At 46.4% G+C, this 24,489-nt stretch overlaps 1 protein-coding gene across 1 annotated transcript in view; it reads right to left on the bottom strand.

The window, feature by feature from the left end:
- Window positions 1-24,489, bottom strand: part of LOC117461797 (corticotropin-releasing factor receptor 2) — a 48,495-nt gene that overhangs the window by 14,388 nt on the left and 9,618 nt on the right. Inside the window, exon 3 of the mRNA XM_034103756.1 lies at window positions 80-165. Coding sequence (XP_033959647.1) covers window positions 80-165 — 86 coding nt within the window. The remainder of the gene's footprint in view (window positions 1-79; window positions 166-24,489) is intronic.

A 24,489-nucleotide genomic window follows, 5' to 3' on the forward strand; every position in this document is an offset into this window, starting at 1 on the left:
AGCATTTATCTGAGATGATCAACACATTTCTTACAGTTATAAAGACCTGACCGGATTGCTCCTGCGACGCCACACTAACCTTCTCCTCCAAAATGGGTTCACAATTGGAGTAATTGCTCTTCAGCGCCCACGTCCCATTATCCATGCACTCCCTGTAAGCACTCCCTGCAAGAGAAACAATGAGAGGCACGGTTAGGAGAATAATCAAAGTGGAGCAAACAAAAATAACTACGTGAGTTCTCATTCATAACACTCCGTTCGATGTCTCACTATGGGATGCGCCTCATCGCGGAGCAAACAGAAGCATCAATCTCATTACGCCAATCCTGATTGGCCGGTGATTCTTGACGTCAACGTCAGGGGAAATCACCCCCTATAAGTAGCCTGCGCCACGACGCATGCGTCATTCAAACACCTCTTCTCGCTTCAGAGCACATCTCGAACGGTAGCCGGGCAAGCTCAACAGTCCACAGACTGAACCAAAGCTCATTTTCGGTCGACGGGCGTTAGCCGGCTACCCGATTCTCTCACAGAAGAGTATTATAGTCAACCTCGCCGTTCTTCCTCTGGAGTAAGGTAAGGTTTTGACTTCAAGTTAGCAACACACCAGTTGCTAACTTGTGTTTTTTCCCTCACTACCGACACCACGGTAGCGAGGACACTTTTTTCTTCTCTCTTCCACGGAGGAGAAAAGGATTACAGGAATATTACCATACCAGGTAATATCCTTGAGAGAAAAAGACCCACGCTGTCCTTTTTTCCCCCGGATTAAAGACAGATCGGTAAACATTTTTTTCTCGAACGTACCTGTCATGAGCGGACCCTCTCCACGCCTCACGGCGAACGAGATGGATGCCTCTCCCCCTCACACCAGAGGAGTCAGGATCTCGGAGGCTCGGCGCTGCGGTTGCGGGTTGAAAGTGTCAGGCACAGACTCACAACAGATCTGTTCGTCCTGCCTCGGGCTGGAACACGCCCAGGAGGCCATCGACAACCCCGGCTCGTGCGGACATTGTGCCCGCCTCACCGTGAAGAGCCTCCACCGAAGGTTAGCGCAACAAGTTAACCTGTCGGGACGGGACCCCCTCATGTCCACTGATCCGCCGACCGGCAATCAAGACACGGGGACGTCTGCCGCAGAGATGGAGCCCCTCACTGCGGTCTGGGGCTCACCGACAGCGGCACCCGCAGAACCGGAATCCCGCGCCATATCAGGCCGAGATCCGGTGGCGGCAAGAAACGCGGGAACGGGGCCCCACGCTATACCAAGCTGGGGCTCCCGACTGGACCTCACCATGGTTTCACCCGCGGAAGATGTCCTGGAGTTAGACTACATGGAGGACGAAGAGTACACCTCTGAGTTCCTCCTGTCTGACTCGGATGAGCAAGAAGACGACGTCTTCGTGTCATCAGCTCAGGCTGCAAAGCCGGGAGCGATGGCTGCTCTCTCGGCGATAGCACACCAGCTTCGCCCTGTCTCAGTATGGACCTACAAGCCGTGTGTCAGCGTGCTGCGGCCAGACTAGACAAGTTGGCCGAGAAAATCTCCGGTTCCGGCTGCAGCTCAGGCTCAGCCAATCCAGAATTTCGGCCAGCAGTCGAGGAAGAAGAAGCGAGCGGCGTGACAGCCCCTCCTTCTCCCCTCCGTGAATGTGTTCCCGCCGCCTCGAGAGATGCCTAAACGCCATCCTCAAGTCCGCACAAACACATGTCACACGTTGGTTGATTCCTCTGTCATTAAACATTTGCCGCTGACGCATCCAGGCCGAGGGCCGAGGGCGCAGCTCAGAAAAATGAATAGAAAATCAATAAAAACAATTTTCTCCCCTTTTGAGAGCAGCAACGGCATCTCTCAAAAGGCGGATTATTGACGGGTCTGTGAAGGCACCACCGCCACGCGCAGTGCCGGCTGGAGCTGTAAGCGTGACATCTCAGCTGGCTCTAAGGAGCATGCAGCAGGAGATACTCACGACACCCAAGCTGCCTCGAACTCTGCTCGGTTTAAAACACCGAAGACGCAGAGGTCGCAGCCCATCCCGAGTCCCCAGCCCAGGCTGGAGACGAGGGCAAGTTGGCCGAGAAAATCTCCGGTTCCGGCTGCAGCTCAGGCTCAGCCAACCCAGAATTTCGGCCAGCAGTCGAGGAAGAAGAAGCGAGCGGCGTGACAGCCCCTCCTTCTCCCCTCCGTGAATGTGTTCCCGCCGCCTCGAGAGATGCCTCAACGTCATCCTCAAGTCTGCATAAAACACATGTCACATCTTTCTGTCTGAATAAACCATTTTCCGCTGACGCATCCAGGCTCCGGCCAAGGGCGCAGCACAAAAAAATGAAAAGAAAGACAATAAACAGTCCGTTAACCATAAATCCCCTTCTGAGAGCAGCTACGGCCTCTCTCAAAAGGTGGATAAAAAACGGGTCTGTGAAGGCACCACCGCCACGCGCATGCGCAGTGCCGGTTGGGGCTTTAAGGGCACTACCGTCACGTGCGTACGCAGTGCCGGCTAGAGCTGTAAAGAACGGCCCGTCAATCCTTCCCCTTTCAAGAGCAGCTACGGCACCTCTCAAAAGACGGATTATTGACGGGTCCGTGAAGCCACCGCCACACACATGCGCAGTGCCGGCTGGGGCTTTAAGGGCACCTCCGTCACGCACATGCGCGGTGCCGGCCGGAGCCGTAAGAGTGACATCCCAGCTGGCTCTAAGGAGCATACAGCAGGAGATACTCACAACGTCTGCCTGGGCTTCTCAAAACAGTTATAATTTATCTGTTTTCACAAACCCAGAGAGAGTCAACCCACATTCTGGAGAGAAAGGTTCTCTCTCTCCTAGAAAGAAGGGTTGTATCTATAATGCCCACCGAGCGGAGTCAGATTACGGAGGAGAATGTCCTCGTAAAGCACCCATTCAACATGGGCCTCATAATAAAACTAAACCCCGAACGCCACGGCTTACGGAGAGTTTTGGTGATTATGAAATGCGTATTGGCACTACACCTGACTTTTCCAGTGCGGGACGTGCCTACGGGTGCAGTCCTTTCACGGAAGGTGGTCACCACGGACGCAGGTCAGACGGGCTGACAGGGGACTTACGAGGGTCGCCCGGTGAGAGGTCTCTAGAACAGAGACTTCCAGCGGGCACGCGTAAATTACCCGGAGCTTTTAGCGGTGTTCCCCACCCTAAAACGCTTCCTGCCTTCTCTCAGAGGACTTCATGTCCCCGTGAGGATAGACAACACGATATCGTGTATGAACCGCCAGGGGAGATTGCGTTGTCTCCAGTCACACACACTGGCACACAAACTGATCCCTTGGAGCGGCAGACGTCTCCTCTCTCTGAGAACGACACAGGTACCGGGTGTTATGCACCTAGGGACAGAATTACTGTCAAAGGGTGCACCACTCTATGCAGACTGGACTCCTCATCCAAGGATCGGGAGTCCGCTGTGGGTGCGTTACGGCGGAGCCGCGTTAAATCTGTTCACAAGGGGAGAAAATGCTCAATGACAGCTGTTCTCTTTAATGCACGATTTAAACGCACCGTTAGGCGGGGACGCACTCGTACACGATTGACCTCCGGGTCCTCTGTACACGTTCCCACCCCTGGCTCTGTTACCCCCAACTCTGGCCAGAGTGAAAGAGCAACGCCACACATTTACTCTGATGTTTCCACCCTAGCCCGCAATATACGGGCTGGCGGGGATATATCAGCTGTTGTGCGGGCAGCCGTGGCAGCCCCCACCACGCAGGGACAGATTGTCTCAGGCGGGGGGGGCGATCCTTCACCCACGCCCAGAGCACGGGGCACTATGGGCCTGACCCGTGAGTGGTACAATCTGAATACAGTGGGACTCCCTCAGAAGGTGATAAACACTATTCAGAGTGCGAGAGCTTCCTCCACCAGGTCTCTTTACGACTGTAAGTGGAGGGTGTTTGAAGAGTGGTGCCTTCAAGAAGGGCACATCTCTTTTCAATGTCCTGTCGGGGTGATTTTATCATTTCTACAGGACTTGATCGATAAACACAGAGCTTTCTCCACGATCAAGGTGTACCTGGCTGCTATTGCTGCATGCCATGTGGGCTTTGAGGGTAAGACGGCTAGCCAACATCCTTTGGTTTGCCGTTTTATGAAGGGAGCGCGCAGGCTCCTCCCTGTCTCCAGGTCGCTGGTGCCCTTATGGGACCTGGCAGTGGTTTTAAATGGGCTCAGAATGACCCCATTTGAACCCCTGGAGGGAGCTGACATGAAACATCTGTCACTCAAGACAGTGCTGTTACTGGCCCCGGCATCCGCTAAACGGGTCAGTGATATCCATGCACTGTCTGTACATCCCTCATGCACTCAGTTCGCCCCAGGGCAAACGAGAGTGTTGTTGAAACCCAACCCTGCCTTTACACCAAAGGTGGTCGGTTCGTGTACCCCGATTGACATTGAGGCATTTCCTCCGCAGCTGGTTTCCTCCGGGGAGCAGCAGCAGGATCTATTGTGTCCAGTCCGGGCTTTGCACACATATATGGACAGATCAAAAGAGCTTCGTCTTAATGACCAACTCTTCGTGTCCTGGGCTAAACCTCACAAGGGTAAGCCTGTTACTAAGCAACGACTATCCCACTGGATCGTGGAGGCGATTGCATTGGCCTATACGAGTCAGAATCTGCAAGCACCTTTGGGTCTGCGGGCTCACTCGACTCGGGGCCTGGCTACATCCTGGGCTTTGTTCAAGGGTGTTTCCATCCAGGATATCTGTGCGGCGGCAAGCTGGTCTTCGCCACTCACTTTTGTCCGCTTTTACAGGCTGGACGTCTCCGCTCCAAGCGTGGCCCGAGCAGTGCTGGGCACCTTGTTGAGTCGGTACTCCACCTGTTAAATTCTGGTTGATCGTGATCTTCGAGATAAGCTCGTCTGGCAATATGGGAGCTACAATATCCCATAGTGAGACATCGAACGGAGTGTTATGAATGAGAACTATAGGTTACTTACGTAACCCCAGTCCTCAGAGTAACATGAAGTGAGATGTCTCACCAGACGGCCCTCCTTGCTATGGTGAAGCGAGAAGAGGTGCTTATTTTGAATGACGCATGCGTCGTGGCGCAGGCTACTTATAGGGGGTGATTTCCCCTGACGTTGACGTCAAGAATCACCGGCCAATCAGGATTGGCGTAATGAGATTGATGCTTCTGTTTGCTCCGCGATGAGGCGCATCCCATAGTGAGACATCTCACTTCATGTTACTCTGAGTACTGGGGTTACGTAAGTAACCTATAGATTTATTTTATGTTAATGAAAAAAAGAAATACCAATTTTAGGAAAAGTAACGAAGTTTGAGTAGTGTGGGTTACACAGAGTTACACATATTTCAAAGCACGAAGTGTAATAACTGCAGTGGCCTTCCTGTCACTGAGAATAACAAAGGTCCTCAGTGAAGCACAAGCCCATGTTTCTCACTACATTGTAAGTACAACTTATTAAAAATATCAGTTCAATGCAACTAATGTCGTCTTAGTGTTATTGCATGATGTTAAAATTGGTTTGCTATGAATTTAGTGATGGATTGTAAACATTTGAAATGTAGCATTTAAGTGTTTCTCAGTTACAAGGTTGTTGTTTTAATAAATCAGACACCGATGGTGCAGCGCTGTACTGTACCTCTTTATATAGGTATTTTTTCCCCAACAAATTGTTTTTGCGCTGATCAGGGGGTACTTGGCTGAATTTTTTTTTCAAAGGGGGTAAATTATTGAAAAAAGTTTGAGAATCACTGGTCTAGAGCCTCTGAAACGTGTACTATGGAGAAGCGGGAAACGGGCGTTAACATTTCTAAAAAGGGGAAAAGTACGGGGAAAAGTACTCCGGTGTGAAAGCGCACACATTGATCATGTTTCAAAGACAAGTTGATGGTTTATTTGTTCAAATCTCCCTTCTCTGTTGAACATCAGGCACTGAAATCAGGGCTGGTACAGGGCGTTCATATTCACTGTTTGCCAAATAGGTAAGCAAAAATAACGAACTGTTTCTTAAAGCGCAGTTCAAAGTGGGGCACTACTATCTGTCTGAGTCTTACACAGAATACCAATTCAGCAAAGCCTCTTACTGTGTCATTTTATTTGCATATCTCTTCAAACCTGCTTTCTATAATCAACGGTGGACAGAATTTTTCCTTTTTCAGTACTGCAGTACCTTATTATCTCTTTAGCATGGAGTTGCTCAGAACATAATAGGGAAAAAAAGTGTGTTTTTCTGTTATGATCAGCCACCCTGGTGCCAAGCTATATCTTAAAAACATTTTCTTGAATAAACTACAAAAACAGCTGACACAGCACATACAAAATGCCAATATGACAAGGGTTTATGCCAAAAGAAAATTAAATGGGTGGTCACTTGTTGAGTTGGTGCAGAGTCTGCAAACTGCAACCAATAAATCCTATTCAGTCAAACCGTGCATCATCATCAATCAATCAATCAATCAATGTTTATTTATATAGCCCAATATCACAAATGATACATTTGTCTCAGTGGTCTTCACAGTGTGTACAGAATATCAGTATGACAATACGACACCCTCTGTCCTTAGACCCTCACATCGTACAAGGAAAAACTTCCAAAGAAAACCCAGTTTAAAGGGAAAAATGGGAGAAACCTCAGGGAGAGCAACAGAGGAGGGATCCCTCTCCCAGGACGGACAGACGTGCAATAGATGCCGTGTGTAAATTGAAAAGATAATACATTTGCAACATAGGTAGTCCAAATGTTTGGAAATGCATGTGTGTATAATAGGAAGATGAATCCACGAGGATATCCATCCAGGACCTATGATCCAGGACCACAGCCACGACTCAAGATCCAGCGCTCGCGATCCAGGACACAGGACCGCAGGATCATCCATGACTCCGGATCCCAGCGTATATAGACACCAAAAAGAAAGACATTTGGGGAGGCTGGGTTAATCGGAACATGAGTGTACACGGGTATAGACAGAGAGAAGGAAGAAGTAAGATGTCCCCCGACAAACTAAGCCTATATCAGCAAAACTAGGGGCTGAATCTAATCAGCCCTAACTATAAGCTTTATCAAAAAGGAAGGTCTTAAGCGCACTCTTAAAAACGGATAGGGTGTCTGCCGCCCGAACACAAACTGGAAGCTGATTCCACAAATGTGGAGCTTGATAAGAAAAGGCTCTGGCTCCCATTGTACTTTTAAAGATTCTAGGAACAACCAACAACCCTGCATTCTTGGAACGCAATGCCCTAGTAGGACAGTAGGGTATAATGAGTTCTTTAAGGTAAGATGGCGCCTGCCCATTAAGGGCTTTGTAGGCGAGAAGAAGAATTTTAAATTCTATCCTGTGTTCTATAGGGAGCCAGTGTAAGGCAGCCAGAACAGGAGTAATGTGGTCCCTTTTCCTAACTCTGGTTAGTACACGAGCCGCAGCATTTTGAATCAGCTGAAGCGACTTGATTGACTTCTTGGTACTCCCTGATAATAAAGAGTTACAATAATCCAGCCTAGAAGTAACAAATGCATGGACTAGTTTCTCTGCATCGTTTTGAGGCAAGATATGCCTGATTTTTGCAATGTTACGTAGATGGAAGTAGGCGGTCCTTGAAATTGATTTTATGTGGGCGTTAAAGGATAAATCCTGATCAAATATAACACCAAGATTCCTTACAGTCTCACTGGAGGCCAAATTAATGCCATCCATAGTTAGTATGTCTTTAGATAATTTGTTTCGTAGATTCTTCGGGCCAAGTACAATAACTTCAGTTTTGGTCGTGTTTAACATCAAAAAGTTTAAGGTCATCCACGTTTTTAAGTCCTTAAGGCAGTCTTGAATTTTATTTAGATGATTAATTTCATCAGGCTTGATTGATAAATATAGTTGAGTATCATCCGCATAACAATGAAAGTTTACAGAATGATTCCTTATAATATTGCCTAACGGAAGCATATATAATGTGAACAAAATAGGTCCGAGCACTGAGCCCTGTGGCACTCCATGGCTAACTTTGGTTTGCGTGGAAGATTCATCGTTAACACGTACAAACTGAGAGCGTTCAGATAGATAGGACCTAAACCAGCCTAAAGCAGTTCCCTGTATGCCAACTAAGTGCTCTAGTCTTTGCAATAGGATATCATGGTCGATAGTATCAAATGCAGCACTAAGATCGAGCAAAACAAGAATAGAGACAAGTCCCTTGTCTGAGGCTATTAGAATATCATTTGTGACTTTAACCAGAGCTGTCTCTGTGCTATGATGTGTTCTAAAGCCAGACTGAAAATCTTCAAATAAATCATTGTTGTGTCACATGTCATTGTTGTGTCACATGTCATTAACATGTGCTTAAGTTGCTTCCAATTATACTATTTCCTGCAGTAAATTAGTCATAGGGCCACTGAGATATTTTCCTATAAAATATGTGAACGGATGAAAGAATAACTATTGCTGTCTCAATGTTCAGAAAGTTGCACATTGCTTATTCTTTCCCCTCTGGGATCATGAGTTTAGACAGACTGTAATGTTTTTATTTACTCATTCCGTCTCAAAGAGTCTTGCAAATAACAACCCATATGGTGAGCTAACCATTCACCTTATGGAATACCTACAGGGACGCTTGAAGCTACGGCAGCCGCAGAAAAAATATCCTTTGCGTGCAAATTAATGTTATAATAATAATATGTTATATTATATAAGGGAGACGACGAGTCGGCATACAGAGACGAGATCCTGAAGCTGTCTGTGTGGTGTTCAGCAAACAATCTGTATCTGAACACAAGCAAAACAAAAGAAATCATCATAGACTTCAGAAAGCACCGTCCAGAACACGCCCCCCTTCACCTCAATGGAGAGAGAGTGGAGAGGGTCTCCACCTTTAAGTTCCTGGGGGTTCACATCTCGGAGAGCCTCAGCTGGACAGCACACACCACTGCAGCAGTTAAGAAGGCCCAGCAGCGACTACACTTCCTGAGGGTGCTTCGGAGAAACCGACTGAACAAGAAGCTGCTGGTGTCCTTCTACCGGGCGACCATCGAGAGCGTGCTGTCATACTCCATCTCGGGGTGGTATGCAGGGTGCTCAGCTGCGGACAAGAAAGCCCTGCAGAGAGTGATCAGGATGGCAGAGAAAACCATCAGCTGCCCCCTGCCCTCTCTGGAACACATCTCCACCTCCCGCTGCCTCAGCAGAGCTAACAAAATGATAAAGGACAGCTCTCACCCAGGTCACAGACTGTTCTCTCTCCTGCCTTCTGGGAGGAGATACAGGAGCTTCAAGTCACGGACAAACAGACTTAAAAACAGTTTCTACCCCTGGGCCGTCAGGCTGCTCAACCACCACACATAATGCAATAACTGTAACCATTCTCACACATACACACACTTTTAATGCACTTTATATACTATTTTTTTTTTATCAATATTTTTAACTATTTATTCCCCCGTATGATTGTATGTCCTATTGCTGTGTTTTTTAGTGTTATGTATTTGTTTGTATTTTTTGCACACCGGGACAGAGTTGCACTCTGAATCTCGTTATACTCTGTGTATAATGACAATAAAAGGCTTTAACTTTAACTTTATATCATTTGACATTTAATTTGGAGAGAAGAAAACTGCTTGTGCCAATCTAGAAACAGAGAAGGAGTTGATTTATGGCAAAATGCAGCGTATTGTACTATAGACCAGTGGTTCCCAACCTGGGGGGCGCACCCCATAAAAAATAATTGATTAATTAGAATAACAATTCAAGTTAGTAGCTAATAAAGGCATAAAAAGACAGAAATGTATAATTATTTCTTTGATATAAATGTTTCTTCCGCCCGTAAAGTGTCCAAACCAGGCTTTTCTGGATAAGCGCATTTTTAAAACATAGTCATTGTCCATGCCGGTTTCAGTTGGATTATTTGTCACAGTTGCTCCGATCAGATTGATCTCCTCCATTTTGTAGATTATTTACGACTTTTGAATCCACATAAACACATCGGCAAAATCCGGCTTACTTTGAGCATGTGTTTTAAAGAGTTTAATCCCTTTGTGAATTGTTTCCACTTGCGCGGTCCTTTAATTTCTTCATACAGCGGGAATCCAAATTAATTCATCCTGAGTCCAATAACCATCACAGTCACTCCAATAGTGCTCCTTAATTACGCTTTCGCCCTCCTTTAACAAAATACTTCACATTCATCCAGTTTGTGACAGTAGTTGTAGCATTTTTGAGACTTTTAAACTTTAATTACCGCCGGGGGGAAGGACAATCCAAGTTTTCATCCTTTGACGAGGAAATGTTGAACGCAGAGTGGTAAATCAGAGTCTGTTAAACCGCCAAAGCCCTTCATTGAGAGGGACTTATACATGTATCCCCTACGGTGAAGCAAAAAAGTCAATTGAAATACTCTCTCAAAACACACTGCCTCAACATGTTCATTGATCAGGTGCCAAGTGGCATTTAGAGAGTTATTGTGCAGTGTAGGCGACCGTGATGAGACAGCAAATGTCGCATGCATGGTTTGAACATGAACAATAGGCAAATAGTATCGTCTTATTTCATTTACAGAATACGTTACTTCTTTAAACTGCAAATTACAATACTTGATGTTCAATTGGAGCCATTATGGAATCGATTGTGGTGCAATGGAGAAAAAGAAACCCTTCACATTGTAATGTTTCACTGTTAGTGGTGATTCAACATATAGAGTTTTGCTGCCGTTATATTGAGCTGCATTACACAATACTGCAAACACATTTGACTATAATGCAAAAGGTGAACAAAGAGCACATATACATAATAATAGGTTTCAATAGGGATTGACATGTTGTTCTTTGTATACATGTATTTATGTGTTTGCACTTGTTACCAATGGATATATTTATAGTTTTAGTACTTTTTAAATGCTTACTATACAGTTATAGGTCATTTATAAAAACAGTGGAATTTGTTTTTGGCATTTTTAGGCAGAATGGCCCTTCCTTTGTCATAGTAGCTCTTTACATTTACAAAATATTTCTAAAGATGAGTTTGACATCCAACCTGACATCCCAAAAGAGCTGCAGAGTATCGTACATCATTTATTATCATTAACAACTACAGACTGGATGGATTTAAAAATAAAAACTAGCATAAAATATAATTTAAAAAATATAACACTGCACCATTAAGTTGTCCAAGTTAAATTTACAGTAGCAGTGCTTTCCAGATGAAGTTCTCCAGGCAATGATCACACCGTGTTTGTGTTGCAGAAACAGAGGAAGGAGAGCAGGTTGAGAGTTCTGTTCCTGTGAGCTATTCCACCGAGGCAGGACTAATCTAAGGCACTGGTGCGGGGAGCGCACATTTCTGCCTAACCATCTGTGCTTTACACATGATAAAGCTATTCTCTCACATTTTGGTTTTAAAATGCGATTTATTCACACAGTTAAAATAAAAGTTATTAATGACTCACTTTATCTAGTGATAGGGCTGCAATGTGAAGGTGTTAAGCTGGAAGCGACCAAACACTGACCACGCTGCACCGGTGTAAAGATGCATACGGAAACAAAATAAATGCTTCCATCTGGCTGTGCAAACAATGCCACACAGCCAACTTTCTTGCTTTTCTGGGATGCACAAATATGTACATGCAAACAAACACCATATGGTTGCTTAAGGATTGGAAGATTGTTTGTCAAAAGAGAAAAAAGTTTATTGGAATAACATAAGCTTAGCATTGTTTGGTTGTCGATGCATAAGTGGCACCTCAATTGTGGATTAATTGTGTAATATATTTGTAATAGAGAAAACAGTCTGTGTCTTTGCTGCTGCTGAGCTTGACCTGTTTCTTTCAGGTTTTTGGGATACCAACCGTGGGACCTGCTAACATGCCAAAAGTGAAACACAGTACAATACTTTACACTTAAAGGCTGTGGCTCTGTAACATCCGGTCATGTCTGCTAAATTATTCATGTCACGTTAATCAGGTTCATGTTATTGTTTCACGTTTAGTTCATAGCCCAGGTTAGATTCATGTTTAGTCAAGTCTTTTTGTTCACCTGTCTCGTCCTGTCATTGCACTTCCTGTTTTATTTTGTACTTACCTCTTGTCTCTCATTTCAGGTCCCCTTACTTCCTCCCTTTGTGTGTTTTCCCGCCATCGTCAGTGTCTGCCCCGCCCCTGATTGTTTCCACCTGTTCCCACTTACCTCCTGTATAAATAGTCCTGTCTCCCTTTGTCCTGTGCCAGTTCGTCTTGTGCCTTGTGCCATTAAGAGAGCCAGCTTGTCACGCCAAGAGATTTTGTACTTTGTGATCATAGTCAAGTTTATTTAGTTTGTAGTTTGCTTTGCTACATTTTGCCTCTCAGGAGTGATTTGTGTTTGAACTTTATACTTATCCAAAGTAAAGACCTTTTGAACAACAAACTTTCTTTTGAGTCGTGCGTTTGAGTCCAAGTGTCTGTCAAGGTTCCTAACAGTCTCTCTTTCTGTCATTGGATGTATCTGTCCTGAAGTTTGTCATCTGTCTTTTTGGTTTAGTGATGAATAAGAAAATACATGACAGCTACAACAATCCTTCCTCATAGTACCACAGTGCAGCTTACCACTTATCATAAATTGACCCACTTGTTTCAATTGTTTTAAAATACAGCAAAACCTGGCTTTTCTATTTGGATGAATTTTAAATTGTAGTAAAGATGAGTGGCTACAATATCACAAAGTCCCCACATGCTTCAAACACTCCACCATCGTTCCTGTCCCCAAAAAGACAAAAATCACCAGCCTCAACGACTACCGCCCAGTAGCACTCACCTCCATCATTATGAAGTGCTTTGTTTGAGCGGTTAGTCAAAACCTTCATCACCTCCTCCCTCCCTGACTCCCTGGACCCCCTGCAGTTTGCCTACAGAGCAAACAGGTCCGCAGACGAAGCCATAGCCCTCACCATCCACACTGCCCTCTCACACCTGGACCAGAGTAACACATATGAGAGAATACTGTTCATTGATTACAGTTCAACACAACCGTCATTGGCCAGATCACCGACGGCAATGAGACGGCGTACAGAGAGGAGGTCGAAAACCTGACATCTTGGTGCCAGGATAACAACCTCCATCTCAACGTCAGCAAAACCAAGGAGCTGATTGTGGACGACAGGAAGCAGCAGAGAGAGGGACACGCTCCCATCGCTATATGGGACTATAGAGAGTCAGCAGCTTCAGGTTCCTCGGTGTCCACATCATTGAGGACCTGACATGGACTCTTCACACTACCACCATCACCAAAAAAGCTCGACAGCGGCTCTTCTTCCTCCGCAGGCTGAGGAGGTTCAACATGGACTCCAGGATACTCTGCAACTTCTACAGGTGCACCATAGAGAGTATCCTGACTGGCTGCATCACGGCCTGGTACGGCAGCTGCACTGCCCTCAATCGTAAGGCGGTGAAAACTGCACAGAACATCACCAGGACGGAGCTGCCATCCATGGAGGACCGTTACTCCCAGCGGCTCAGGAAGAAATCCTTCCGGATTATAAAAGACCCCCATCACCCCAGCCACAAACTGTTCTGTCTGCTGCCGTCTGGCAGGCGGTACCGCAGCATCCGGACTAAAATCACCAGACTCAGAGACAGTTTCATACCACAGGCAATAAGACTGCTAAACACCTGCACCAGTTACATCAACGTTTCCTTCAAGCCATTATAAATGTAATTCTGTGAGCTGGGGACATATTAAACTAGGTCATATCATAACAGCCTGAGAATATAACAGCTCATTGCAGTTTGATATTTCATTAAGGCAACAGGAAATGAAGCAAAGCTGCATTGTCACATACATCAATGCAGAGGGCACTCAAAGACATTTAGGACTCAAGAGGATACAAACACACAATATGACAACTGAAAGAGTTTAGTTATTTCAAGTTTAAATTATGTATACCCTTTGTTATTAATGTATTCTTAATACATCATAACAATACTTAAAAGTATTTTCAGCCCTATTTTCAGAAGCTCTCGGATGCATTCGCTCCTAATAGCTGCTTTAGGAAACATATTTTAAATGTAAGCTCTTCCAAACTTTTAACTCTCCCTGTTGAATCCTTGAATGGGTTTTAAATAACTTTGTACAACTCTTGCACTCTGAAAAAACAAGTATTTATCCCAGAAATTAGTCAAACTATTCTACTATGCTCATCTGTACAGTGTGAGCTGTTTTGTGTATGTTGCTCAGGATTTTCAACATTGTAATAAACGTTTTCTTATAATGTTTTGTTTCATGCTGGTTTTACATTAATAATAAGTAAACAGAGTTGTGTTACATGCTGGCTTATGTTTCAAAAACTCTTCTCGCTTAAATTCACAAACACGAATCCTAGCCGTAAAATATTCTAATTGTCGTGGCAAGCCATACAGCCTCGTGTATTTGTGCCTCAGAACGGCTCTTAATACTCTTGGACTTGCATCACACAGTTACTTTGTGTGTGTCAACGACCTCTCCCGCCCTATTTGTCTCTGTTGCAAAAGTGTCCTTTTCAAAAGGGCAAATAATATTTTGTATTTCTTCACATATTTCATGTATTTATAAACTCATTGGAAAATAAATGCCTTAAGGGATATGTTTGCCCAAATTACATAACAGAAGAATTAAATCACATTTGAAAGCAGGAAGTGGGCACTCTTTTGGAGCGGTATGATCAAAAACTCAAATGTGTCTCTATATGAAGAGAAATGGCCAGACTACCCTTATTTTTTAGGAATCACATATCAATGACCCGGGGGACGTGTTGGTTTGGATGATAAAATGTTTCAATTGAGTCTAGCCTGTGAGACCACAAACATGCCAACATCACAACATTTAAATGCAACTGTTCCCAAGCCCTGGAGTGACCCAGGTTTGATCAAATACAACATGGCAGCTAAACCATTGCAAAAAAAAGTAACGTGTCCTGACCTTATCACATTTACTACATTTAAAAAAAATGTCAGAGGTGCTGATCGTTTTCAAAGCAAAATGTCTCTGAATATACAGCATATTGTCCAAAAACGACTGGATTACCTCAAATACTCATGGGAGGTTAATCTTGAGCAGCTGCTGAAAGCCAAAAAAACAGTGGATCAAGTCAAAACATACATTTCTCACTGATTCCTCCGGGTATGAAAAATCCTCCAATGCTCTGAGACTTTTTAGATTCATTTATTTGCAGTTAATGCATTTGATTTCTGCCAGTAATTAGCACTTTACTGCTTAAATATGTTAAAGGAAAGAGCCTATTAATTTATGGTCTGCTCTGTCATATTAAAACAAATGTGTTTGTTTTCAGGGATTATGTATGCATCTAGTTATGCCCTTTGAATTTCTCCTGGAAAATTAAGTCGTTGCATTAAGCTTAACAACAATTAAAAAGTTGAGAAATCAACTTCATATTTGACAAACAGCTAGTGTATTTGTTTTGTCGTCTTTCACTTTGTGAAATGTTAGCGTCCACGCTATAAACAGGAAGTGCCCAAGGGGAGAAGGGAGACACTCAAGCTGTCACTCATTGTCATGCACTTTTGTGAATTTTGTTAAAATGTAACTGACATAAAGTTTGACATTTAGACACCCACTGTAGATGTTTTTCGTCATGCATATTTGGAACACAACTAAGGCTGGAGCCACACAAGGACGATAACGCAAACGGACCACAACCGTTATCAAAAAAGTATTCCGTCCACACGCAACAGGCACCAGAAACGTGTCCGTTCGGTCCGTTCACACGAGACCGCTCAAAAGCGCTGGAGACGGTGTAGTACATATGCCAGGCCTGTAAGTGGCGGTGTAGTCCTGCCACAAAAGCAGCGAAGAAAAATCCCACGCATGGTTGCCATGGTTGCCCTCTATACATCCATGGCGCCAATGAGCAACTCTCATAGGAATGAATGAGGCCCCGCCTCCCACGCTGTATCCAGTTCTTATTATACATCCATGGTTGCCCTTCTGTTTCATTTCAAACCTTTATTTATACAGATAAATCCCATTGAGATCATTAATCTCTTTTTCAAGGGAGACCTGCTCAAGAAGTTCCACATGAAACATAAAAACATAAATAGAACAACAAAAGGACATCATACAGCATCATTTACATAATTATCCACATAAACAGGTACCAATAGCTTCCGATTGAGTAGCATCCAACCGAGCTTTAAAAACATTTAGTGGCACCAGATTGTTCAGTTTCCATTTCATTTGCAGACTATTCCAAGACAGAGGAGCTGCGCATCTAAAAGCTGTCTTCCCTAAGACAGACCTAGCAGTTGGCACATTTAATAAAACCACAGCATTCGATCTCAGGCAGTAGCCACTTACAATTCTCCGTGAGATCAGGGAGCAGATATAAGATGGAAGTTTCCCTAACATGGCTTTGTATATAAAAATGTACCAGTGACTGAGCCTCCGTACAGTTAGTGAAAGCAAACCAGCCCTTGCATACAGGGTACAGTGATGGGTTAATGCTTTACAGTTAGTCACACATCTCAGTGCACTGTGATACGCAGCATCTAACTTGACCAGGCAATTGGCAGGTGCATTCATATACATCAAATCACCCTAATCCAGCACAGGTAAAAAGGTCACAGTGACTAGCCTTTTCCTGGCCTCAAGCGAGAAACAGGACTTGTTCCTGTACAAGAAACCTAGCCTAACCCTCAGCTTTTTAAGCAGGTTATTGACATATTGGGGTATTTGTAACAGGTAACCACTTCAAGTTTTATTCCTTGCGCAGTTACAATATCTAAAACAGGCTCTGGATTCTTTTTAGCTTTAGAAAAGAGCATTACCTTGGTTTTCTCAACATTTAAAAGAAGCTTTAGTTCAGAGAGCTGAGTCTGAATAATGTTAAAAACAGCCTGTAATTTAACACCAGCCTCCTTAATGGAGGGACCTGCACAATACATCACAGTATCATCCGCATAAAAATGTAAAGTAGCTTCATCCACATTTTACCTAAACTGTTGATGTAGATGGAGAATAAAAGTGGACCTAAAACAGAACCTTGGGGAACACCATTTGCAATGTTCAACCACTCAGAAGACAGTCCATCAAAGTGAACACATTGGGACCTTTCAGAGAGGTAGTTTACAAACCACCCCACTGCATGGCTGGACATGCCTATACTGGTTAGCCTCTGCTTTAAAATGTGATGATCGACGGTGTCAAACGCTTTGGAAAGGTCAATAAATATAGCTGCACAACTCTGCTTATTATCTAAAATACTCGCCACATCATTCACCACTTTCATTGTGGCAGTGATGGTGCTGTGTTGCTTTCTGAAGCCTGACTGATGTTTAGACAGGATGTCATTTGTTTATTCTCCGCTGTGGACGCTCTGGCACTTTTTCTCTCTCCCCGAAGCAAGCTTTTGCTCCTGCTGTAAATCTCTCCGTGAGTCCACCAGCAGATGAAAAACACCCACCTCTCCGCCTCTTCCAAGGGACGAGGGGACAGTGCAACATGTCCGTTAAAGTTGAAATCTTCTGGACAAAGGTCTTCTTTGTTATTTATTGAGCTTTAAAACAAATGAATATTTCATTTTCATTTCATTTTTATTTGTCCCGCTCATGGTATGCAAAACCAAATGTACAATTTTCCACAAAACATGACTCTACCATTGAGCGAAAAGGAGCAGAGAGAAGAATAAAATCTTATGTGACCTGCCCCTTTCTAAAAAAAACTAAATAAATACATAATAATATTTTTATTTACAGCCAAACATAACAGTATCTTAGGATACTAAGAGAAACACACACAAAAATACTTATTTCCCACTTGACGGTTAACGGAAAGAAACAAAACAACACCAAAACATCACATGTATAAGGAAAAGAAAAGTGCAACACCCTCATCTGAGCCCTACTGGAGAAGAAGGTGGAAAGCGACGCATGATGATAATAATAACAATAACAACAATAACAATGAAAAAGAATAACGACTGTATATAATAATATAAGAATAAAAAACGGAGCCTCTCTTTTCCTCCCCCTCTTCTGACAGCCCAGCAGCTGTTCTATTTCGTATGAGGCTTCGCCCTCTAAGGCTATCGCTATTGGGTAATCCCACTGCACGTGTGCAGCACTGACAGATTTAATCCACGCCCACCTGGGCCCCACCTCCGGCCTCACTTCCGTATAAATAGGAAGATGGCCCGTCCAACTGCTCCCATTTTTCTTCAGCACTCCGTTGCAGAAGCACTGTACAGGCACAAGCTCTTTTCAGAGCTGTTTACTAGAAAGCAAACATTTCCCCCTGGCCCCATTCTCCCTCTCCTCTGGACAGGGGAGAGAGGGCGGGGCTCGGGGTTAGCCGACATATGAATTACGACCGGCTGTGGCTGGCTCGCTCCAGGGAGGAAGCGGCTTTACACAGACGATACAGGTGAGTCCTGCCGGGGATTGGAGCAAGCAAACGCGGCTCTCAATCCCCAGGTGTCGCGCACTCATTGTGTCCGTCTTCCTCTGGCCCACAGACAGCAGAGAGCGAACGCTCTCGCGGCTGCGGCCAGGGATGATTGGCCAAGCCCTTGATTATTGGATCCGAGTGGCGGGCAGCAGTCAGGCGACTCCTTCCCCTCCCTTCACGGATCACTATGTGGTTTCCCCGGGCCCATCCTCCCTCTCCTCCGGACGGGGGAGACAAGGCGGGGCCCGGTGTCAGCCCGGCGTCAGCCCGGCAGCCGAGCCTGTGGGTTCGGCTGCCGGGCGGGGCCCGGTGTCAGCCCGGCGGCCGAGCCTGTGGGTTCGGCTGCCGGGCGGGGCCCGGTGTCAGCCCGGCGGCCGAGCCTGTGGGTTCGGCTGCCGGGCGGGGCCCGGTGTCAGCCCGGCGGCCGAGCCTGTGGGTTCGGCTGCCGGGCTGACACTGTCCGCCATCTAGGCTCTGCCGTATAGGCGGTATTCTCCAGGAACTCCCGGAGATCATCGGAAAGTTCCCCCGGTTCAGGAGAGCTCTCCTCCGGATGACATAAGCGGTTGCCTCATAGCCTGTCGGTTATTAGGCAACAGGGCTCGCGGCACAAACCGGCTGTCTTTAAAACCTGTTGGTTGATTAGACAGCACGGACTTGTTTCCTATGTCACAGATATGCCTCCACACACCTTTCATTCCTCAAGCGGGTTTGAGCGTGAACGCGCCTCAATGTCCGGTTTACGAGCCTTCTCCTAAACGGCGACATGATGAGAGCCGCTGTGCAATACAGCGTGTGGAGGTGCAAGAGCCGGCTGTAACCTGTCAGTCAGCAGGCAGCAGGGCTCGTGGCGCAAGCCAGCTGTATTTAACCGGGCGGTTATTAGACAGCAAGGCTTGACGTTTAAACCTGATGCTCCTAACCTGTCGGTTAGCAGGCAGCACGGTTTTTTTTCCTCTGTCCCAGATGTGCCTACTACACACCGTAATGAGCCCAGGGCTGTTATTACGCACTGTGTGAATAGCACTGCACACACCTCCGCTCATTCCCTCAGCGGGTTTGAGCGTGAACGCGCCTCAATGTCCAGTTTACGAGCCTTCTCCTAAACAGAGACAGGATGAGAGCCGGTGTGAGATGCAGCGTGTGGAGGGCCCCTCGCAGCTTTTCGGTCCGGCCCCCTCTTGGGTTGCTTCACGGGCAACGGCGGCGAGGGCTCTGACGTGGCTCGTCACCATGACAACCACAGCACATCCAGAGCATGTCGCGCGCTCTCAGAATATTACTCAGAATGGCGACGTGTGTGTTCAATGGACAGATGAATAATAATAAGCAGCAAGGCCCACCGGGTAAGCCGGCTGCCCCTAACCTGTCGGTTATAGGCAGCATGGCTCGCTGCATAAATAGGCTGTCTTTAAAACCTATTGGTTTTTAGGCAGCTCAGTTTTTCTCCTCTTTCCCAAACCTACCTCCTACACACGGTAATGAGCCCACGAGTGCCATTATTACAGTGAGGACAGCACTGCACACAGCTCCGCTCACCCCTTAGGGGTGTTGAGCGTGAACGCACCTCGGTGTCCGGTTTAACACTGTAAGCAATTACTGTTATTTTTCAGCTGATTTTCGGCACTAATCTACTGGCAGCCCCCTATAACCAGAATGTTTCTGTGAATTATTAAATTGTGTACAGTAATAGGCTGAAATTGTTCAACAGTATGAATACTGTATAATTTCAGTGTATTGCTGGCGTCTCTGCTGCCGGTATTTTACTGTTAATGAGAAAGGCTGTAAAATCATTTCACAGTATGAGTACTGTGGTATGGCAGTGAAGTGCAGGCATCTGTGAAGAGACTGCCGGCGCTTTACTGTTGTTTGACAGGAAAATGTGTTACAGTGGACATAATGAGAGCCTGTGTGAGGTGCAGCGTCTGGAGGGCTCTGGCGTGGCTCGTCACCATGACAACCACAGCACATCCAGAGCAGGTTGGCGCGCTGAGTGGCGGCGCGTGTGTTCAATGGACAGATGGAATATAATATGCAGCAAGGCTCCCCGGTTAAGCCGGCTGCCAATAGCCTATTGGTTACTTGGCAGCATGGCTCGCTGCCTAAGCCGGTTGGGTGTTTTAACTTATCGGTTAATAAAACAGCAGGGCTTACTATTCAATCCGTCTACCTTTAAACTTTTTGGGTTTAGGCAGCACGGATCTTTCCTCTGTCTCAGACGTACCTCCTACCCACGGTCGTAATAAGCCCACGGAGGGCCATTTTTACACCTCGGGTGGACAGCACTGCACACACCTCCGCTCATCCCTTAGTGATGTGGAGCGTGAACGCGCAGTTTACGAGTCTTCTCCTAAACGGCGACATATTGAGAGCCTGTGTGAAATGCAGCGTGTGGAGGGCTCTGGCGTGGTTTGCCGCCAACCACAGCACATCCAGAGAATGTACACCTGGCGCTATCAGAGTACTGGATGGTACTCAGGGTGGCGGCGTGTGTGTCTGATGGACAGATGGATGAGCAGGCGGATGGGCAGAGAGTAGTCTCTGCAGTTCGCCTCTCCCCCCCGCAGTTCTACGGGATACAGGAAGTCCTGTCATCCCGGGAACAGTGTCTCGCGCTCCGTGCAGAGCGGCAGGAACTCTGGTTGAAAAGGAAGCTTTTTTCCAGGGTTCCTCATGGGGAAGAAAATCAGGGTTTCTTACTCCCGGTATTTTCTGGTCCCGAAGGAGACGGGGTGGGGGGAATGAGACTCATCCTCGATCTGTCAGTGTCCAACAAGGGAATGGCCTTTTCCCATGCTGACGATCAAACAGGTGCTGGAGTGTGTTCACCAGGGAGGTGCACATCCATAGTCCTGAAGGATGAAGTCCTCCACGTAACCATCATCCCGAAACACAGAATTTCCTGTGTTTCTCATTCCTGGCTCCACGCACTTTTTCAAAGTGGGTGGAGCCGGTGGGAGCAGCTACTCAGAATGGGGATGAGAGTGTTATTTTACCTGGACGACCGGCTGTGGCTGGCTCGCTCCAGGGAGGGAGGAAGCGGTTTACAGACGATACAGCTCGTATCTCATCCGTCAAACCTGGGTTTCATTATCAACTGGAAGAAGAGCTGTCCTCGTCCCTCCCAGGTTATCTTTTTAACTGGGAGTGGAATTGAACTCAGCCCGCATGAGAGCGCGACTCTCAGCGGAGAGGGGAGAAAGTGACAGCTCTCCTCCGGCGCGTCACACCCCACGGGGCGGTGACAGCCCTCTCCGTGATGCAGCTGTTAGACATGATATCAGCTGGTCACGTGGTGATCCCCCTGGGTCTCCTTCATAGTGAGGAGAGTCCAGGTGGTTTATTCGCCTGTGCATCGACCCCGTGCGTCAGAGGAGACACATGGTGTACATTCCTCCTTCCGTGGTTTTGGATTTGGACTGGAAAAATCTCCACGTCAGTGGGGGTGCCCCTGAGCAGAGTGACGTCACACACCGCAGTGTTCACAGACGCATCTCTCGCAGGCTGAGGAACGTGCATGTCGCAGGCAGTGGGGGGACAGTGGCCGGGTCACATGTCTCTCCATATAAACGTGCTGGAATTACTCTCCGTATGGAAAGTGCTCCAGCACTTCGTCCCGTTGCTGTACAATCAACATTGATTCAAACAGACAACAAAGCAGCGGCGGCCTACATAAATCGCCAGGGAGGTGTTCGATCAGCGCAGCTGCTGAACACACATCCTACACAGCCAAATGGACAGCGCTCCGTGTGGTGTGCAGGGAGAAGCCTGGACCCCGTTGGCCCCCCTGCCTCGTGCTGTCGTTCCTCCAGCTGTTGCTGGACAGGAATTGGCTTATAGCACGGTAAACACATATGCTGCTGCCATTTCATCTTGCCACGTAGGTTTGGTGTCAGCACGGTGTTTAGTCACCCTCTGACAAAACGTTTTCTACGGGGAGCACAGAGACTCAGACCTGTGTCACGCGCTTTAGCGCCTCAATGGGTTTTTGGCTTAGTGTTACTCGCACTGAGTAAAGCTCCATTTGAACCTTTAGATCAGGTCCCCCTGAAGTTCTTGTCAGCCAAAGTAGCTCTGCTCTTGGCTCTCACATCAGCTAAAGGGTGAGTGATATGTCTGCTCTCTCTGTGGCTCCGTCATGTCTCCGGATCCAAGGAGATGGCAGTTCAGCTGTTTTGCGCCTTAAACCGGCTTTTATGCCAAAGGTGATCACAAGCTCTTTTAAATCGAGAGGGATCACTTCGGATGGTTTCTTCCCTCCTCACACATCAGAGGAGGAAGCCACATCTCATCTCCTCTGTCCCGTACGTGCGCTGTCATGTTATATTGCACGCACAGCCACGTTGCGCAAGTCTCAGCGCCTGTTTGTGCATTACAGAGAGCACTCAATAGGGCAGCCTCTGTCTGCACAGCGGCTGTCACACTGGTTGTGTGAGGCTGTGTCACAGGCGTATGTTTCCTCTGGGGTGGATCCCCCAGAAAACATCAAAGCGCACAGCACCAGAGGAATTTCAACCTCTATGGCGTTGCATGGAGGAATGACAGTGGGAGACATTTGCAATGCTGCATCTTGGTCTTCCCCCTGTTCTTTTATTCGTTTTTATTTGAGGGATGTCTCCCATTCCTCTCTTACACATTCAGTACTGCTGTTCTGTCAGATTGAGGAATGTCAGGGACTAAACGGCGTGCCCTCTCTCCTGCCTATCGGCATTCAGAGAGCTGCCCCTTTTGCATAGGTTTAACAAGTGGGATTTGTTTATCTCTACTTTTTTTAAACGATGGGTATTCACCTTCATTCCCTTAAAGAGAATATTCATTTGGAATAATGCTATATTTCCAGGGACTGTGATGCTCCTTCTTTTTCGCATGGGTTATTAATTGAGTAGATGGGTTTTTGTGCTTCTGGTTACGGACGGACCAGTGGGGCGTGGACTACATCCTGCTTCGCCCTTAACCCAATAGCGATAGCCTTAGAGGGCGAAGCCTCATACGAAATATAACTGAGGTTACGTACTGTAACCCAGCTTCTATGAGTATAGGCGCAGCCCTCTAAGGTTCGGGCCCCACTGGCTCCGCGAATAGCTGAAGAAAAGCTGTTTGTGTGGGAGCAGTTGGACGGGCCATCTTCCTATTTATACGGAAGTGGGATTACCCAATAGCGATAGCCTTAGAGGGCTGCGCCTATACTCATAGAAGCTGGGTTACAGTACGTAACCTCAGACCTCTGAGCAGGAGAGGTGGGGAGAGGCGGGGCTATTGCATCATCGTTATCAGGAAATGATCGTAAACACAGAGCCGTTTGCTAGTGATGGCAAAATGAAGCTTTGAATGAAGCATCGAACCCTGATCGAACCACTTGCACAATTGTGTCGGACATATTTTTTTTAGAGCGGTTATAAAGTGTTGAAGCGCTCAAATTTGAAACCGTTTCAACCTGTCACCTGTCAGAATAGAGACGAGGCAGTGCATTGAATCACCTGATTGGACGGCAAACCAGTGAGTTGATTCATTCAGGAAATGAAGCAGTTGCTTTGGGGTGGTTTTGGCGCAGTGTGCAGAGCGTTGATCATCAGATCAAGGGGCGTTGGTGAACTACAGGTCGAAACCCGGCTCGGCCGTCAGGCCGTTGTGTCCTTGGGCAAGACACTCTACCCGCATTTGCTCCTGTGGGTAATATCCACAGTATTGATATTTACATGTCTAATATGTGTAATATGTAATTGTAAAGCGCTGTGAGCACCTGTAAAAGCGCTCTAATTAAAAAATGTAATCCATTATTATTATTATTATTATTGCTGGTTCGGACGTCACATGTCACGTGAATTGAAGCTTCGAAGCACAAATATTGAATAGGAAGTCCAGGGTTGAAGCTCCGTTCGAAGCTTCAGTGTCAAACTGCCATCACTACCGTTTGCCCCCGGTTATGGCTAGAAAGGATCCGTCTTGTGTAAATTTGACGTCACGTTCTCGTTGTAACCAGGGCCGTATCCAGGATTTCCTAAATACCAATTTAAACCAAAGTATAGCCAATAGCTGCAATATAAGTTAGTGTGCATGTTGTCGGACGTCCACTGACTAACGTAGTGCGTTCACACA

The sequence above is a fragment of the Pseudochaenichthys georgianus genome, chromosome 17 (assembly GCF_902827115.2).
Source record: "Pseudochaenichthys georgianus chromosome 17, fPseGeo1.2, whole genome shotgun sequence".
In the NCBI taxonomy this organism is placed as follows: domain Eukaryota; kingdom Metazoa; phylum Chordata; class Actinopteri; order Perciformes; family Channichthyidae; genus Pseudochaenichthys; species Pseudochaenichthys georgianus.